Raw genomic sequence first — 19,428 nt, 5'->3', positions numbered from 1 at the left:
AATGCACACGTCCATTAGGAAGCAGAGCACTTGAATTCTTCAGGCACTCCAGCTTCCTGATGCCAAGGCATCCTACGGCAGGATTAGTGCTAAATCGAGAGACAACAGGAGCAACCAAAGCTTTCTCCTTCCACAAGGGAACCAAGAAATGGAATCATGTGGTAGCTTTGCAAAGAAAACCATCCTCCCTTCTCCATTAAAGGGAGAGGTCACCACACCCCTAGTGCTCTCTAAATAAAGGCCTGGTTCCCAGTGGCACGGACACTGGAATGGTTATTCATACCTGTGGAAAACAAGGAAATCTGGATGCTTTTACACCTAGGTCTGCTAAGTCTGCAAATGAGAAACTGTTGCCTTTTGCTAAGAAACTTTGGATAGGAAATAAAAGTCAGAAGCTGCAAGGAGGCTGCTCTGTCTAGAGTCAGAACAGGGCAGAAAGGCTCCAGAGATTGTCACGCCCAAAAAACTTGGGGGAATCAGAATGCCGAAGGTGAGCAACATACAGGCCCGCCGACTCATTTCTGCTGAGGAGTAAATCTGCGGCCAAGTCCTTGCACATTCTACAAAGCACACATCTCTCCAGTACACATTTCACAGATCCTGCCTTGGAGAGATCTTCTGATGCTATTTGAATATTCATATCTGCCTGAAAGATTTTCTCCCAACAAATCTGAACATTCATTAGATGTTCATATGCACCGTGAATAATCGCACATTCCACACCAACAATTCTCCTATTGGTCTTAGAAGCTGGCAAAGCCAATGGTCAGGGAAGATGATGATGGGAGTTGTAGTCCAGAACATCTGGAGGGCACCAGGGTTAGAGATGCATCTTCTACATCTCAAATAATATTGGTGCGATGCTTTTGCCATTGGATGCGTTATTTGAAAAAATGAATGATTCTTGGGGCTGTTTCAGGCTTCCTGGAAAGCAGCCACTGCAGCAACATTTTTTTAAGGAATACTGAGAGGATCGGGGAAATTACAGACTGGTTAGCTTAAAGTTTATTCCAGGAAAACTGGTGGATAGTGTTGTTGAACTAAGACCTACAAAGCATATAGAAGAATAAGTCCTGAAGTGGAAGCAGCGGGGCTTCTGCAAGGATAGGTTCTATCTTACTAAACTCTTCAAGTTCTTTCAGAGTGTCAACAAGCATATAGAGAGGGGTGATACAGTTGTGAACTTAGACTTTCAAAAAGCTTTTTTATAAAACTTCCTCACCAAAGACTCCTACAAAGACATGAAATAAGAGGGAAGGTCCTCTTTTGGATTAGCAAGTGGTTAAGGAACAAAACGCGGGTGGCGCTGTGGGTTAAACCACAGAGCCTAGGACTTGCCCATCAGAAGGTCGGCAGTTCGAATCCCCGCAACGGGGTGAGCTCCCGTTGTTCAGTCCCAGCTCCTGCCAACCTAGCAGTTCGAAAGCACATCAAAGTGCAAGTAGATAAATAGGTACCACTCCAGCGGGAAGGTAAACGGCGTTTCCGTGCGCTGCTCTGGTTCACCAGAAGTGGCTTAGTCATGCTGGCCACATGACCCAGAAGCTGTACGCCGGCTCCCTCGGCCAATAAAGCGAGATGAGTGCCACAACCCCAGAGTCGGCCACAACTGGACCTAATGGTCAGGGGTCCCTTTACCTTTACCTTTAAGGAGCAAAAAGCAGAGAGCTGGAATAACCAGGCAGCTGAATCATGGACAGGATTCCAAGTAGGACTAAAAGAACCACACAAAATGGTTGGCAAGGGAACAAGTCGCTCCAACCACTGGCTATATTGCTGGCTCTGGGAAACAATGAGCAAAAATGCAAAGCAGGTTCCTTAAGATGTGCCTGGTGGACAGCAGCCTGAGGAGCTACTCCCAGTGATTCCCTTGGCCCTTATCTACTGAGCACCCTCATCTACCCCCCACTGGTGCCAACCACCTGCAGCCCTCCCCCACCCCACCCATACGCTCAAGAGGAGAGGCAGCTTTAACGCTTGGCACACCGCAGGCCACTGCCCAGAGAGTCTGCAGCAGCCCCTGGCACCTGTAAATGTGGGGCCAGAGGCATCCTTGGACAACACAGTGGACAGGTGCACCTCTTTTGGCTCCATGGGCCCCAACATCTCACCATGTTTGAGTGCTGACACCAGCTCAGCAGCCTGAAGACTGGGCAAATTGTAGGCAAAGAAGCAAGCCGGAAATTGCAGCTGATGCACTGGAGAGAAGGGCCCGGAGAGCCGAGCCAACGAGCACAAACCCATGATCCAGCTAATAGCTGAGGCAATCTTCTTCCGAGCCCCACGCTGCCCTGCCGGCAGCAAGGCCTCCATTTTGCATTAAGTGCTGGAGCCTCTTTTTGCTCTCCGCGGCCGCGGCAGGGGTAAAACAACCAAGCGGCTGAAACCCAGCAACCGGTAATAAATTACTATATTGGATGCCTTTTGTTTTCTCCTGGCTGTGGCTTCGCTGTGTCTTCCCTGCTATCATTACCAATTAAAGTGGGGGCTGCTTTGCTGAGCAGCACCTCGTAATGGCACCCGGCTCCCTCTACTCCAATTGCTCCGGCGAGAAACACCCGAGGTCAAGAAGCTCCTTTGACCTCTCCCAGCTCACTCCCCCTGACCACTCGCGAGGGGAAGCAATCTCCGCCGAACAGATGGACACTTTGGCAGGCTCTATAAAGCTAAAGAATATCAAGATAAATGGAATTGCACTCCCACCTTGCAGCCAGTTTATGAGCATAAAATATTGCTTCACGAAATCAGCAAACATTTTGGACTGGAAAGGCCACGGCTTAGTGAGCTGCTTGTACTTGATTACAGAGGCTGGCAGAAATTGCATTTGGTGGCTTGGTGTGTTTTGCTTGTTTCATTTAAACTGATATCACAAAAATGGGTCCGGATTCATATGCCACAGAAAGTTCTACTTGTTAGAAGCGTATTTCCAAGGCTGCTTTGACTGCTCTGTCCTCAGCGTGCTCCCGTTTATGGTTTCTGTAGTTTTTAAATATGTTTTATATTTTATTGTTGGACTTCACCCTGATATTTTAAGTTATGGCGGCTCAGTAATGCTTAAAAAAAAGAAATATAAATGGCAATCTACAAATTGCTTATATTAATATATAAACATTTTCAAGTGGAAAAAAATAATCCCAGACCCAGCATAGAGTGTTCAGAGGCCCAGTAATAACTGAGCATGGAAATGAGCCTTTGTTTGGCATTCAGAAGGCTTTAAATAGCTACAGTGGTGTAGCGTGGGTTGTCAGCACCCGGGGCAAGGCAAGTAATTTGCGCCCCCTAACCCGGGGCAAGGCAAGTAATTTGCACACACACCCCCGCTGCACTGTCCCTCCCCCAGATAGTCCCTCGCTCTCTCTCCGCACCGCACGCCTGGCACCCTCCCCTCCACAATGGGCAGCGACCCGGCTGCTCGGATCGGATTCGCACAGCCAGCACTGCAGTGAGAGAGAGTGAGTGAGCCAGGTAGGGGCAGAGAGCTGCGAGTGCGAGCGCCCCCCCAGATGTTGCGCCCGGTGCGGCCGGCCCCCCCCTGCACCCCCCACGCTACGCCACTGAATAGCTGTGCTGCGTTATCTTCAAATGAAACTTGAGTTAATTTCAGTGACAGTAAAATTCCATATAAAACCAGGTTTTTTGAATGTCAGTACAGCTTTCTCCTTTTCAGAGATGCCCGTGCCCTTGAAGAGAAGAGTTCTGTTTTGTTTTTCAAGTTCCCAGTCATTTGCGAAGGGTGGGGAGGACCCCTGTATAACCTCCTGAGAGCCAAAGTCTCCCAGTGGGCTCACACAGCAGTGGGGCAGACATGGGACCTTGGGCCAAGAAGCTGTGGGGGACGAGGGACAGGAGCATAGGACATGCACACCATATACCCCCTTGCCCGCCCTGCCAACCTTCAAGCAACCTGATCCTGGGGACAACTCTGAAGGCACCTACCCAGCCCTGCTGTCAGGCTCCAGGAGGCTGGACAGCTCCCCAGCGCGGCATATGGGTGTGGGAGCTGTCCAGCACCCAAAACGCCAGAGCTGCTGGCTGTTGGCACCCAAGGTGGGAGCGGCAGGCCTATCAGCGCAGAGCTAAGACAGGAGGGTACCTGAGAGGCTTCTGTGTTCTCATTGACTGCTGCTGCTCTGCACACACACTGCAATGCAAAACAGCTCTGCTTCATTTAGCACACATTTAGGAATAGGAGCAGAATTCATGCAAATGTTGAAGGCTCTACCGGTGGTGGAGCTCAGGCTAGACCTGGGGCCAAAGTCCAGCCTCCACCCTGCCCCCCACTACCAAATGACCACCCGGGGAGCGACAGATTGTGCAGGGGGGGGGCAGCAGCAAGCAGGCCTGGTCTCAGCCCCACCGAGGTTGACAGTGGTTACTCCCACAGCAGCCTTTCATACCTTTAAAACCAATTTATAGGGGAAGGGAGAGCCAGGCAGGCAAGCAGGCCATTACAGATGCCCATTTCTATATTTTTCTTTTCACTTTAAAAATACTTATTATCCTTTTTTTTTTTACAAGTAAATGTGCGTAGCTTCAGGGCTGCAGAAGCAAACCTTGTTTTATTCCTGTAGCCTTGGAGATTGAAGCGAGTATAAAATATGAAACGCCACATGCTCAAAGTATTTCTCTCTTTTTTATCAGGTTGCCCAACCTTTAGTGTGTGTGTTTTGGTGGGGGGCTGTTTATTTTTTGCTCTCTTGTGCCAAGAATGTAGGAGCATTTGCAGACCCTGGCATGGCTAGAGAGAGGAGCAGTCAGCTTCCTAACCAGAGTAACACACATGACTGTTTAGTGTGTGTGCGTGAGGACCATTAAGTCCAGGGTCTAAAATGATCTAGCTGCAAGACTGGCCTCTACACCAATTTTCTTGTCATTACATTGACCGGGGTTGGGGGCGGGACAGTGGAGGGGCGAGGAGCAGCAGAGACTTCCAAGATTGGGGGAGGGAGCATCGATCTGCTGCCTCCCCCCTTTGCATTGTCTGAAGCTGTCAGGGATAGTCTTTCCTTCCTTCTCTCGGTGAGGCTCGCACACCTCCTCCCCAGCCAGGCACTTAAAGCTAGCAGCTCCTGACAACAGAAAGAGATGCTCATAATTGGGAGCTTTGAATCTTGGAAGTGCCACTACATTTGTGGGCCTAGATGCTGAACACATTTATTTCTGAAGCCATTTTAACTCCGGGGTGTTAGAGAACTATATCAATGCACTGACATGCAAGCTGTAGTTTATTACATGTTAAATTCACTCACAATTAAGCATTAATAATAATAATAATAATAATAATAATAATAATAATAATTCAGTTTCCATTTTCTGCTTCTGTGTAATGAAAAATGAAAAACACAGAACCATAACAATAGGTGGAAGGACTCTTGGTTTAGGAGAAATATCAGGACTCTTTGTTTAGGAGAAAAATCTCTTAAACCAAGAGTCCTCTCCCTATTGTTATGCTTCTGTGTTTTTCATTTTTCATTACATAGAAGCAGAAAATGGAAACTGCATTGAGCAAAGAATTGAGCAAAGTAAATATTTTCTTCTGCTGCATGCGCAGCACTGGAACTCCTGTTTTTTGGGTGGTGGGGAGCAGCGATCATTTTTAAAGGTTGGCTGGTACCTGCACAATCAAACCCTTGTGCTGCAAAATGATTTACATGGTTGCCCCGCACAGAGCATAGAGCCATATAATTGAGCACATCCATAATTGAGAGATCAGTTTGGGTGCGTCAATTTTTGGCCTCGCACAGGGTGCCATATTATGAAAATTTACCAAAGACCACCCCTCATGTGGTGCCATGGAAGCCCCATGCCCAAGCCTTCTTGCTACCCCTATCCAGGTATTCTGTCACTAAGGAGTGTCAGGTCACAGCTTGGCTAGATGGCAATGATCAGCACCAGGCCATAGAGGAAGCTACACTGTCAGGGAGCCCAAGAGGTCCACAGAAGAGGAATCTGTTCTAAGAAGCAAAAAATCGCCCAGTAAAAAAATTCAAAAATCCACAGTTGGGTGATGTCTTTATTAGGGCCAATGACAGCGTCACAGAATAGTGGCAGGCTTTTGGAAAGTTGCTTGGTACTAATAAATGTCTTACTGCCCAGCTGTGGATTTTGTAGGACTTTTAATAACAGCCAGGGGGAAAACAAGCAGAGTTAGACAGTCGTTCCAGCTCCAAAACTGAAGTACAGAGGCAACCGATTGTATGCAGAAATGCAATTGTAATGCCTGAAACCAAGTGGATCTCTTTGCTTTCATGTGGATTTATGTGCAATTTCGTTTAGGATCACAGATCTACCGATAGAAAAATATCTACTTTGCCAGCATTTGTTGCCTGGTTTAGTCTGCACATGCACATATACACACACAAACCAACCCTGCTTTTAAACAGTAGCTAGGTCTTCCTTTCTAAATGGCAGATCACCTTATATAAACCCGGAAGGAGAACTGAACAAGAAAAAGAGCAGGTTGCTTTGAACGAGAGGCCAGTATTGATTTTCTCTCCTCTGCAGCAAAGCACCTCCCCCCCTCCCCAATCCCATTCAGCGACTGTCAAAACCTCCCTTTAACAGCTGGAGTCAAATTGTGCTATTTACAGCAAGAGCCCTTGTCAAGTGGACCATAAGTATTCTAACAATACCCTATTCAAATAGGCTTCACCACACAAATTGCCGCCTCTCCCCCTGTCAGTGACTGAGGCAAATGCTGAGGGTCTGCTTTTGGGGAGAGACCCCTTCACTCCCGTTCAGAGTGGCGCTTTCTCTGGCAAACAATGATGCCACACATGAGGGGGCCTTTTGATGCTGGAAATAATTAAAACCTGTTTAAGTACTGTATATCAAGGGAATTTGACGACATGCATGCTTCGTTTTGCACTGACGGCACTTGTCCCACCAGGAGGAACAGGGCCAACTTTATCTTCTGGGCACATGTCCCAGTTCCACACCAAAAATCACCCAAGCAGCCCTCGGTCCTGGTGGCTGCAGTTTCCATGAGGACAAATATGTTGATACAGAGAATCTGCTTCAGAGGCTGGCCAGCCATGAGGTACAAGAAAGGTGCCACACAGCCTGCCTCAAGCACTTAAACATTGTTTTCCATGGGAGGCATTTAAGCACGTAGTTAACTCTCCCTTTTCTGGAATTCAATGAGACTTTAAAGTGTTGGAGTGTGGCTAGGTCATTCCTTGCTATTTTAGAGCTCTGTTTTCAGTGGAGACCTTTTCAGTCTCCCAGCAGATCCATTTTACGATTTGCAGAATTAAGCACCGAACCTGGTTCGAAATCTCATTAGCCACATACATTTAAATAGCGCTATCATCTTACTACTACTACTACTGTTCTTCACCAGTCATCGTTTAGTCTATATAAATAGTGTTATATCAAAGAGGGTGATTATCATGTCTAATAGCTGCTCCTAATCAACAGGAGATGATGGGCAGCCACCATTAAATACCTAAATACTAAATGATCCTTCTACATGTGCAAAGATAAGGAACAATCGAGGCTCCTTCCCCACCAAAAAGCCAAAGCTTTTTGAGCCACTGTTGTATATGTAAAACTCATAGACTTACCTTTCGTCAAGCACAATATAGTTATATTTCGTATATTTACTGGTCAAGATGTCTTGTTAGAAGTGCTAGTTTCATCTGTAGTTGGTGGTTCTGAGGCATGATCAATAACAATTGGAGGGGCTTCTATAGTTTAATTAGCATTTACCATATTTTTCCATGTATGAGACAAGCTTTCTTCTGAATTTTTTTTGTGATAAATTGAGGGTCGTCTTATACACGGGTTAATATGCTAAGTAAGTAAGGGCTGGTGCTGCGGCAGTAGCAGGGAAATGTCGGAGAGGAGGCTGCTTACCCGCTCTTCCTGGCTTAGGAAGAGTATTTGGTGAGTGCCAGTATGCGGTGTATTACGGCACCAGTTCCGTCAGCCAGAGTGGGGGATTGTCAAAAAGCTGCTCAACAGTTCAGCGAACTTACAAAAGAAGCTCAACAACTGTTGAGGGCTCCCAAAAATAGGGGTCGTCTTATACATGGGGTCGTGTAATACACGGAAAAATACAGTATATGGACTTGTTATCATTTTACAGAGCAAGTTCACTCCCAGCCAACATCCTGAACCCATAAGGATTCAGCCCTCTAGCCAGCGTGGAGCCTGGACTAAAGTGGCCAGTTACAAAATCAGCCCGTGCCTCAGCTCTTGCAGGCAAAACCTGCCTTAAAGTTTTAATGTTCTCCTGAATGGTGCTTTTGTGACACCATCCCTTCCAGAGAGGGGGATGGGAAAGCAACTTTGGGTCATGTGGCATCAAGGTAGGTTTGCTGAGTGCTGTCCCAGATCCGTGGAGGGGTTTGGACCAGGGGACCTTTTAGGTCCTTTCCAACTCTGCAATTCTGCAATTCTTTGATCCGAAGTCTCCCCTTTCTGTGCACTCACCTGATGGTGGGAAGACTTTTCTCGATGAGCGAGGCTGCTGTAGGAAAGACTACCGATTTTATAGGAGTTGGAAGATTGGCCATCCAGGTTTTCCTGCTTAGGTGTGTCTTCTTCAAAGACGGCCGACAGAGAATCTGCCGCTGCCATGACTGAGTCCTCACAGCAAGCGAGGATTGCCTGAGCAACTTCCCCAGTTTCATGGCGCTCGAGACTTCCTGGGCAGAGGAGAAATAGTGGTTTGAGAAACTTACAGGCAGCGGAGCATGACTTCACATAAGCAGAGCAGGAGCTCCGGGACAGAATCAGGACCAAGAAGGTAAGTTCATTCACCAAGGTGAGCATTAAGACTGCTCCATGGATGGCTGTTTAATGGTACCAAGCAAAAAGCCAGCTACAGAATCATACTGCACCTGCCTGCTCAGATGGGAAGTCCCACTGAGCACAATATTCTGAAGGAAGTTGGTATAGGATTTTGTCAGCTCTGTAAGGGGCTTAAAGAACTTCCCAAAGGGATTCTCTGCCAAAAGCTGAACCCATGCCAGGTATATAAACATACAAGGCCTATAGCATAACTACAGTCACAAAGTTAAGAAGAACCACCCCTCACGGTTGCCATTCCTGCCTCCAGTTTATGCCAGGAATCACACCATTTAAGTCACCCACATGGTTGGTCCCCATACACAGCTGCTGTGAATGGCATAATTAATAACTGTAATAGGGGATAGTTATAGACGCACACTTAAATGATAAGAAATCAATGGATATAATCATCACATTTTATTCCCTTTCCGGTGAGCAGCTGATTAATTTAATTCTAATGTAGAAGCAGCATAGGATTCTACCTAATCATATTGTAACGAGCAGCAACAACAGGATTTCTTACCCACCCTTCATAAGGTCCCTGGGTGGGTTGCAACTCTATAGAAATGCAACATTCAAAGCAGTTGGAACCATTCACATTTGGTGCTCCTGGTTCCATGTTTTCCATGTGCTTCCAGGGGCTCTCCAGCATCTGAAACGCTGCTCAGGGCAACCAGAGTGTAAGGGAGGCTTGTTTCACTCTCCCATATTTTTTTCACCCTGGAAGCTGCCTGCCCAAATCGCCTTCCGTCTCTCAGCAGAAACACTTCAAAACTTACAGGTTAGCCTGGAGACTCCAATCAATAGTCAGCCTCCATTCAGCATTTGAATGCTGTCCCCTAGTGTTCCAGGTATCAAATGACAAGAGGTAGATGGTCCATTTTTTGCTGTTTCTTTTCTTCACAAGTGCATCTTTCCCATTGCTCATTTATGCTCCATCCTACTTACATTTGCACAGATAGGAGGGCCTCTGACTTCAGGAGACCAAGACTCTCTGGCTGACTCCTTGAATTGTTTTCACTGGAAGACCAAAGCCACTGAAGGCCTCAATTTTCCTCCCTCCCTTTCTGTAATATCCTATCCCTCTTTTCATTGAGAGAGGTCCTCCTCCTCCTTCTCCTCCTCCTCCTCTCTCATCCGCATTTTCATTTGTCCCTGATTTCAAGTCACAGATCTGAGAGGGTACCGTGTGTTTTTTGTGTGTCCTGTGACATTTCCCAGGAAAACCTGAAATTCACTGCTGAATCAGAACAAATGTCAACCCACAGAAAACCCGATTGGTGGTTGTTCCGATTCAGCAACAAACAGTGGGTTTTCCCAGGGAAAGCAGCAGAACAAAACAAACAAAACACTCAGACCTATCACTAGAAATCATGGAACAAATGAAAATGTGGAAGGTCCCTCTATTCTGCTAGACTTTCTTACAGCCATTCTGAGCTGAGATTTTTTTGTTCTTTTCAAAAATATTGTTGCATGAAAATCATAGCATAGCAGTAAACGATCTCAGAAGGCACCAAGCACTTATCTATTCATTTAAGGAAGTTTTGATTTAGAAAAATAAACCAGTAAGACAAAAGGCCTTCAGTTAAAACCAAAACACAGAGGAAATGGCCCAGTTTTCTGCTGATCTGGAGACTAACAGTCTGGTCATCAGGGGCATCTTACCCATAGAGTTTAGTGGTGTGGGGCACCAGGGCACCAAGTTCTGGAGGGCACCAGGGAAGAGGCAGAGGCTGGACACAGCACCTCCGGGCATCAGCTCACCACCCTCACCTGCCTCCACCATGCTGCGCCGAAGCCAAGCTGGAGCCTGTCTGCTGTGGCCACCACAGCACAAAGCAGCCAGCTCAGCCAGAAGGTGCTGCATCCAGCCTCCGCCTCTTCCCCACAGGAGGAGCCGCCCTCCAGCCACTGTCCGCCTCCTCCAGCCCCGCTGGCAGTGCCGTCCTCCCTAAAAAAACCTCTGAGAAACCGGGGGGGGGGGCTGGAGGGAGCTCTGCACCATGGCACCAGATATGCTTAAGACGGCCCTGCTGGTCATATATCCATAGCAGTGACCAGAGGAAAGAGCACAGAGAGAAGAAACGCAGCACAACCAGCCGCCTCTATCTGCCTCAGCTGCAACAAAACATGTCTCTCTCATATGAGTCTCTACCACCACAGCAGAAACTGTAAACTTCCAACAGTTTGACTTCACCCCCCAAACGGTGCACTCTTCCATCATCTCCTGAGACAAACGGATGTCAGCTTCTGGTCTTCTTAAACATGGGCTTCCATTTCCAACAGGGCAGTGAGTGTGCAGGGAATGTTTGCTCTGATTTAGCACTAAAGAGTAGGTTTTCCCCTGGGAAAGTGGCAAGACAAGCAGAAAGACCTGTGCTTTCTAGGCATGGGACAAGCAGAACTATCGTTGAGCCCTCTGTTTTGATATATATATCTCGTGTGTGTGTGTGTGTACATGCATACTGATAAATACGAATGATCAAATAATGGCAAAAAGTGCAAAGAAGTCATTTAAAAATCCAGCAAACCCAAATGTCCAGAAAGCAGACAGACTCATAGTCAAGCATCGCAGCACAGATATTTCCTTCATGCTCATTCCAACCAAAGCAGAGTGCAGGAAGGTGCCATAAGCTTACAGAGCTCCCTGAAAACACCTAATGGTTCCATAATTGGATTATATGCCTCTTTAAAGGAACGTCAGCTTTCCCTCAAGGCAAAGTTTGTTAACTTGGGGGAGAGGGTGGGGGAGAGGAGGAGAGATGGAGGCATGTGCCCAGTTTCTAAAGGCAATCCACTTGGTTCCTAGAAAGCACGTTGCGATTTACTTTGGGGGCACGCTCTGACCCTTTCTTGGGTCCAGAGCATGAGAAATAATAGCAGAAATCTGAGCATGTACAGAGTTAATTCCCTTCACTGCTGACTAGGTAAAGTAAAGGTAAAGGACCCCTGGATGGTTAAGTCCAGTCAAACTTGACTAGGGGATGTGGCACTCATCTCCACATTCAGGCCAAGGGAGTAAGCATTTGCCCACAGATAGCCTGGCATGCTCTGGTCCATGGGGTCACGAAGAGTCGGACACGACTAAACGACTAAACAACAACAACAAGCTTTCTGGGTCACGTGACCAGCATGACTAAACTGCTTCTGGTGCAACAGGACACTGTGACGAGTACCAGAGCACACAGAAATGCAATTTACCTTCCTGTTGCAGCGGTGCCTATTTATCTACTCGCACTGGTATGCTTTCAGACTGGTAGGCTGGCAGGAGCTTGGGCTTGCTGATCAGAAGGTGGACAGTTTGAACTGCTGACTACGAACAAGCAGCTTCTGCATGCCTCTGCTTAGGGTCCCAGAGTGTCTTGCAGATGGGGGTGGGCATGATAAGCCCCAAACATGTGGCCCCCTCTGGACACCCCAATATTTCTCATTTAGAAACACAGCCTGAGTGTGATATGGTGGAGGTCTGACTCTTTCACCCAGTGCTAGGCTTGTCATAAAGACCTGTCATTTACTTGGAACCAGGAGAACTGTAGCTCAAATGGGTCTGTCGCTGGATGTTTGCAAATTGGCAGGAGATGTCACAACCATCTCGGAACATACATGGATTTATTTATTTATTTATTTTAAAAAGCACATTGTTATAAGCCTATATTTTATGTAGTAGATATGCAAGCATGTCCAAAACAGTAAGTAAACTGCTTCAGACTATAAACAGACTCAAATTTTATATGCTGATTTATGTAGGATATGATTTTCTCAACCAGTCTTCTTTCCCATGCAGAATACAACCAGGAGCCCTGATCCATGGATTCTTGCAGCAGAGCAGACTGTCTGCACACAATACTTGAAAAGTATGTTTTAAAAAGGAACTGGTTCTAGTTCAAGTTCATCCTTTCCAAAAAGGAACTAGTGCCTCTTTTTACAAAATGAACTAGTTCAAATTCATCCTAAAGGGGTTTTTTATGCCCTTCTAGGTGGCAAGAGCATGGTAGCATTGGGGAAGCATTGCAGAGCAACTCAGAATGACGTGTGGATGACCCAGTATAAATCTATCACTGAAGCACTATTGTTGTATCAGTGTCACAGTGCTGCAGAATGCACCCAAAGGAGAGGAAAAACGCTAGAGGGACCCCAATGCTCAGCCTTTTCTAAGCATTTGTCTAAGGAATGCCTATACAGCAATGAGTCTTCATCCTGCAGAGTTGCTTATGGGGTGTTTACACGTCTTCCCAATATTAATTCATTCAGACACACTTTTCAATGCATTTCCCCATTGCTTTCCAAACACCCAAAAGTCTGTGTTGTGTTTTGTTGTGTTTTTAAAGTGGATTTGTTATGGCAGGGTATCAAGACTGCTTTAATTTAAATCAGGGGGCAGCAAGGTTTACCTCACCTGGGCCAGTTTGCTCCAGTGAAGATCCTTCCGTGGGCCAAATCGCGCCCGCCTGCCTGCAATTTCCGGCATCTGCGTCTCCACAGATGCGATTTCCGGCACTGCGGAATCAAGTCCCTGTGCTGTGCTGTGCCAGTTTAGCGCAGTGCGGGGGGACTCGCCAAGCAGGCAGCTTGGTTGGGGGGCAGCTCGTGGGCCGGTTAAACAACCCCCCTGGGCCGCTTGTGGGCAGCCTGGAGACACCCTTTATCAGTGTCGACTAACTCAGTGTCACCAGAAATGGAGAGGGCTTGTGCCTCTCACTCTACCTCAGGCAACTGGCCAGCACAGCAAGTCCTCTGAAGCTAAACATTCACTATTCAGAGTCCAAGTTAAATTGCTAACAGTTATGATTGGCCTTTTCTCTAACTCTGGCATTTCAAACAGAGTTTGCCTGTGCTAGCTGCTTCTCCAGGCTGGTGGGGTCCCTTGTGTTTTGCAAACAAAAGATGGCGGAGAAAGAGAGAGGCCTTACCGGTCTCAATATCCCAGACGTAAACGGAATCATCTTCGCATCCAACCACCAAGAGATTTTCCACAGGGTGCCACCGTAGCCTCTTCACAGGGGAAAGGTGTTTCCTGGCCTGCATGAGGCAGGCTCGCTCTTGTATGTGCAGAAGCACCACAGCATGGTCGTCGCTACACAAGCAGCACACGATCCGGTGCCCTCTGAACTGCAAAGAAGGATAATGCCAAGGTGAGCCTGCACCAACACCAAAGTGTGCTAAGGGGAGTGTGTGTGGCTGTGTGAAACATATAAAGGGAGCTGACTTTTCTTCTTTATAGGAAACCACTGTGAATAAGGCAAAAGCTAGAGTTTCTGAATGGACTGTGCTATCCATGACACTCCAGGTGGAACAGAAATGCATTTAATGCATTCAAAGTGCTTTAAAGCCCTACATGGCCTCGGCCCAATATACCTGAAGGAGCATCTCCACTCCCATCGTTTGGCCTGGACACTGAGGTCCAGCTCTGAGGGCCTTCTGGCAGTTCCCTCCCCATAAGAAGCAAAGCTACAGGGAACCAGGCAGAGGGCCTTCTCGGTAGTGGCACCCGCCCTGTGGAACGCCTTCCCATCAGATGTCAAAGAGATAAACAACTATCTGACATTTAGAAGACATCTGAAGGCAGCCCTGTTCAGGGAAGTTTTTAATGTGTGACATTTTAATGTGTTTTTAATCTTTGTTGGAAGCCGCCCAGAGTGGGCGGAAACCCAGCCAGATGGGCGGGGTACAAATAATAAATTAGTTGTTTTTTGCTTGTTTTTTATTATTATTATTATTTACAAGTAGCAGAGGCAACCTGAGCAGGTCTGAGGAGGGGCTGAGCTCCTGCATCCAGCCAAGTTGCCTGCTTCTGTCTCCTGGGATCCAGTCAGATTTCTGCTCATCCTGTCCCCCCCTCAAAATTGCTGCATGGAAATGTATACATACAGCCTGTTGCCCTTGGAATAGGACAGGAGGGGAAATAATAAAGCCGTAACACTGGGATTCCAATTACACACCTGTAAACAAAGCACACTTGTGCAAAATGAGTCCAATTTCACACCCTTAACAGCTTTACCTAATGGATGCTGAGCACAGGGTTTTAGTCTTCTAGAGGCACTGGAAATGCAATTATGAAGCTCATTCCTTGCCTTAAGACAGGATCAGCTCCATACAAAGCACCCCCAGTGGGCAACTGCCTGCCCCTCCACTTCTTGAAATATCGAGGGAAGAGACAGTGCCACAGAACACCCTTAGCAGCTGACCCCGCATCTGAACTGCTTGACTCCTTCTCTCAGTAGAAAAGAAACCATCAATGGCAAGAAGATGACAGACACCTCTCTCTTCCCTAAGAACTCCTTTGTTGGTTGGGTCTGTGAAATCTAATTTAAAGCCTTGTGAAGTCTAAATCTGGCCAGATGAGGGCACTGTGGCAAGGCTGAATGAATCATAAGAAGACGCAAAGGCTTCATTTGATAAATTCCACATGAAATCCTGCCCTTCATCCCTTATTTTGTTTATAGACCTCCTTGTGCCAAGGGCTCGGAACAAAGAGGCAGAAGCAGCTGTAGAGACCAATTGGGGCTGCTCTGGTGAGGTGAACATCTGGGTAACATCTGGGTAGGCACCCTCTTTCCTCTCCCACTTCACTGTCTTCAGCACCTCCAACCCCTTAGGGCTAGCACTGGCTGCCTGGCCTGGCAGGACCCCCATACCCTGTGTTTTGGATTATCTGCAGTGAGTAGGGAATGTCTTGGGTTGTTTTTTGGGGGGTTGGGTTTTTTTTGCTGAGGAGCAGAGAAAAATTGCTTTAAATAGTATGGGCTGCTTCTCTGGGGTAACTGAGGGGTGCCACTGACAGATTTTTAGTAAACAGAGGCACTTTTAATTGGCAGAGTTTGCATGCAAGGAAGAGAGAGATAAAAATGTTTTTAATTTTACAGTAGAAAAAGTACAAAATACGTAATAAAATTAAGAACAGCAAAAAAACAAAAACTAATTGCAAGCTCATTCTTCATGTCAAAAGCTAGATGCAATTAAATCCTAGGTCAGTGAGTTGAGCAAGCAGTTGTGTCATGTGTGGACAATGCCTGCTATTATTGATTTATTGTTATTATTATTATTAATTGAATTTATTTTGTTTACTTTCTGGTGGGTGCAAAGAATGGGGCTTTTCATCACTTGTCATGCTGCCGAGTGCTGGATTTCCTTCTCCCCAGGGGGAAATAAAATCTGACCCTGCCTGTTGCTGTTGTCCTCTAAGTCTTGCCCAAGAACTCAGGCAGGAGGGTAGACTAAGCCCTGACTCTTCCCTCCTCCCGGGAAGACCCATCTCCCTTATCCTCTTTACCTACCCTGTAGTTCTCTGAAGACAACAGCAGATTTGTGACGGGACCAGCTTGCAGCGAAAAGCAATGCAATAATTCCCCGGTAAAAATGTCCCACCAGACCACACTGGAGTCCTGGCTCCCGGACATCAGCCAGCTGGGATCAAACCGGGCTGATCGGCCATGGAGGTAAAGTAAGGAGGTCACGCTGGTGCTGTGGTGGCTGAGTATTCTGTGAGGCAGAGTGTCTGAAAAAATGAGGAGAGAGGGAGAGAAGTCAACAACGAAAGCAGAGTCCAGCAGGGGCTAACTCTCTCCTGACAGAAAAGAGTGAAAGTCATCTGGCCAGAAACTATGGCCACCTTTGCACAGTTAATAATGTGCCATGAGCAGCATAAGAATTATAGGGAATCATAGGGCTAAAGGTAAAGGGACCTCTGACCATTAGGTCCAGTCATGACCAACTCTGGGGTTGCGGCGCTCATCTCTCTTTATTGGCCGAGGGAGCCGGGGTACAGCTTCCAGGTCATGTGGCCAGCATGACTAAGCCGCTTCTGGCGAACCAGAGCAGCGCATGGAAATGTTGTTTACCTTCCTGCCGGAGTGGTACCTATTTATCTACTTGCACTTTGACGTGCGTTCGAACTGCTAGGTTGGCAGGAGCTGGGACAGAGCAATGGGAGCTCACCCTGTCACAGGGATTTGAACTGCCAACCTTCTGATCAGCAAGCCCTAGGCTCTGTGGTTTAGACCACAGCACCACCCGCATCCCTTGTGCAGACTAAACCAGGCAACGAATGCTGGTAAAGTAGATATTTTTCTATCTGTGATCCTAAACGAGATTGCACATAAATCCGCCTGAAAACAAAGAGATCCCCTTGATTTGAGGCATTACAATTGCATTTCTGCATACAATCGGTTGCCTCTGTACTTCAGTTTTAGAGCTGGAACAACTCTCTGACTCTGCTCGTCTTTTCCTGGCTGTTATTAAAAGTCCTACAAAATGCACAGCTGGGCAGTAAGACATTTATTAGTACCAACCAACTTTCCAAAGGGATGCAGGTGGCGCTGTGGTCTGTTCACCCAAGCTTTCCTGGACTGCGACTCTATTTTTAATTCTTTTGTACACTGCTCAGCTTTATTTGTGAAATACAGGTGCATTTGGGTTTTCTTTCATTTTTATCTAGTTGTTAGGAATTTTTATGGAATGCTGTTGTCATTTTAATGGGTGGTCTCCAACGTTTGACATACTGAAATTCTATGTTATAAACCGTACTGTGGTCTCTTGACGACGGGCAGTATGTAAATTTAATAAATAATAATAATAACCGATGTACGTAACTGACAGGCCCATTAATTTCAATGGGTCTACTCTGAGTAGAGCTTCATTGGACACGAACCTATGCAAAGCACTTAGACAGATACATAGTAAGCAGTGTAGCATTTTAGTTAATAAAATGAGCAAGCCATGCCAGCCAGAAACTCGGGCAACCTGAGTGTCTGCAGGATTCCCACTCACCTTTCAGCAAGGAGCCCTTTCCCATCAGCCTGGCCTTGGCAGCCTGCAGAGCCAGCATGATGAAGATCCGGCCATCCGCAAACCCGCACACCAGTTTATCAAGGCTGGGGATATAAATGGAGGAAGTGATGGCGTCACTCCTCATCCCATTCTCAGCTCCACAGAGGTGGTCGATGATGCCTTCGGCCGCAGGACTGCAGCTGTCAAAGCTGTTCTGAAGAGTCCAGGATGTTGCTATAGGGATCTCTAGGGAGGAAAAGAAATAGGGGGTCGTCCACAGAGCCCAACAGCTTGAGAAGACAGAGGCAAAATTCAAAGACTTTGCTGATATTTGTCTTGCCACCTGTAGGCCACGGCTATAGAAATTAGGATGGGGGTCTTTCTGATCCTGTTTTCAAAGCAAGCATTATACCTCTTTGCCTCCGGGAAAACCCAGCAGGTTTTTCTTTCTAAGTGCTGCTTCCAGATTGTGGGTGGGGTGGGAGCACATGTGGGCAGGATTCCTGCACTGCAGAAAGTTGGACTAGATGACCGGGGGTTGGGTGTCCCTTCCAGCTCTATAATTTTCATAGAACCCATAGGACATTGCTGGAATCAGTATGCCAATCCGTATTTTTCCTGTATTTAGATTTCCCTTTCTAGGAAAAATCCAGCAAGGTCTTAAAAAACAACAACACTATTTTCAATGACATGTTTGTGATATGTGAACAACTCATTTTCAGTAATAGCCACCCTCTGTATTATGTAACAGTCTTCTCTGTCCAATTTGAGGAACTCCTTGGTAAAGCAGGCAAATGAAGCATAAAATATTATATCTGTTGACAAGAGGCCATTTGTTGTTTGAGTGCAGTGGGATCCCAGAGTCTGAAAATTCGCAAAGGTTTTCCTTTGTTTGAGTCATCACCCTGCCTTCAATCAAATCAGGGCAAGGTGGCATTCCTCCTCCTCCTCCTCCTCCTCTCCTCCCCCTTCTGGAGACCCCGACCTTTCCCATTTCACAATCCTTTTAAACCCCCCCCCCCGCCCTCCTGAATGATTCAAAAGTTGAGCCTACCTTTTGGAGAACCGTCCAGAGTTGAAACTGGCACATCTGGAATATGCCACAGAGTGATTCTGCCTGATGCTGCTCCACAGTAAAGGATCTTATAAAAAGGTTCCTTTCTTTCATTGATGAAGCCCATAATGTAAGAAAAACTCTGTTCATTAAAAACAAACAAGCAAACCACACGTTTAAACAGGATTAGTCGGTTGCGGCAAAAGCAACAAAGAGTTGTATGGCACCGTAAAGACCAACAGCTTTAATGTTGCTTTATCTTTTGTGGGCCACTTTATCAGATGCATGAAGAATTATCCAGATTATATCTATCCATGGCCCTATTAAGATGTGGAGCAGGATTTTGCCCACTAGTCCTTTCGCCTTCTCTGAGCATGTTCCGCTGGTCATGCCCACAGCATCTGTGAAGATGTCCCGGGAGCATGGCTAAAGGATCACATCAGTAAGGGCCTTATTCCTTTTAAAATAAAATAAAATTTTATTTACAACATGACATAAACCCCCACCCCCAATACAGAAATACAATAAGCATAACATACAACAATACAAACAACCAAATAAAAGACTTGCTTTATCTTGTATCTGGCCTCCTTATTTACTTCTTATAAGCTGTTTCCTTTATGAATAATTATTAAGATTTTTCTAATTATGACTTAAATATCCACAAAGTCTCCTGCAGACATTAATTGAAACAAGTCCAGGTATGCATTTTAGGGCACTGTTTTGCGAAGTATTCTCTGCATTTCCCCCATGCTTTTGAAACTCTTGTCTAGTGTGATCTCTAATTGCCTCTGTTAATCTAGCCAGTTCAA

General features: G+C 46.5%; 1 protein-coding gene across 1 annotated transcript in view; it reads right to left on the bottom strand.

Moving 5' to 3' along the window:
* The window catches only part of WDR72 (WD repeat domain 72), an 81,988-nt gene that overhangs the window by 35,471 nt on the left and 27,089 nt on the right, over nt 1-19,428 (bottom strand). The window contains exons 10-14 of the mRNA XM_083413231.1: nt 18,617-18,758; nt 17,563-17,808; nt 16,071-16,291; nt 13,707-13,905; nt 8,437-8,651 (exon numbers count right to left, since the gene is read on the bottom strand). Of these exons, the coding sequence (XP_083269357.1) occupies nt 8,437-8,651; nt 13,707-13,905; nt 16,071-16,291; nt 17,563-17,808; nt 18,617-18,758 (1,023 nt within the window). The remainder of the gene's footprint in view (nt 1-8,436; nt 8,652-13,706; nt 13,906-16,070; nt 16,292-17,562; nt 17,809-18,616; nt 18,759-19,428) is intronic.

The sequence above is a fragment of the Podarcis tiliguerta genome (genome assembly GCF_965153285.1).
Source record: "Podarcis tiliguerta genome assembly, chromosome: 14".
Lineage (NCBI taxonomy): Eukaryota > Metazoa > Chordata > Lepidosauria > Squamata > Lacertidae > Podarcis > Podarcis tiliguerta.
This window is presented reverse-complemented; position numbering and strand designations above follow the sequence as displayed.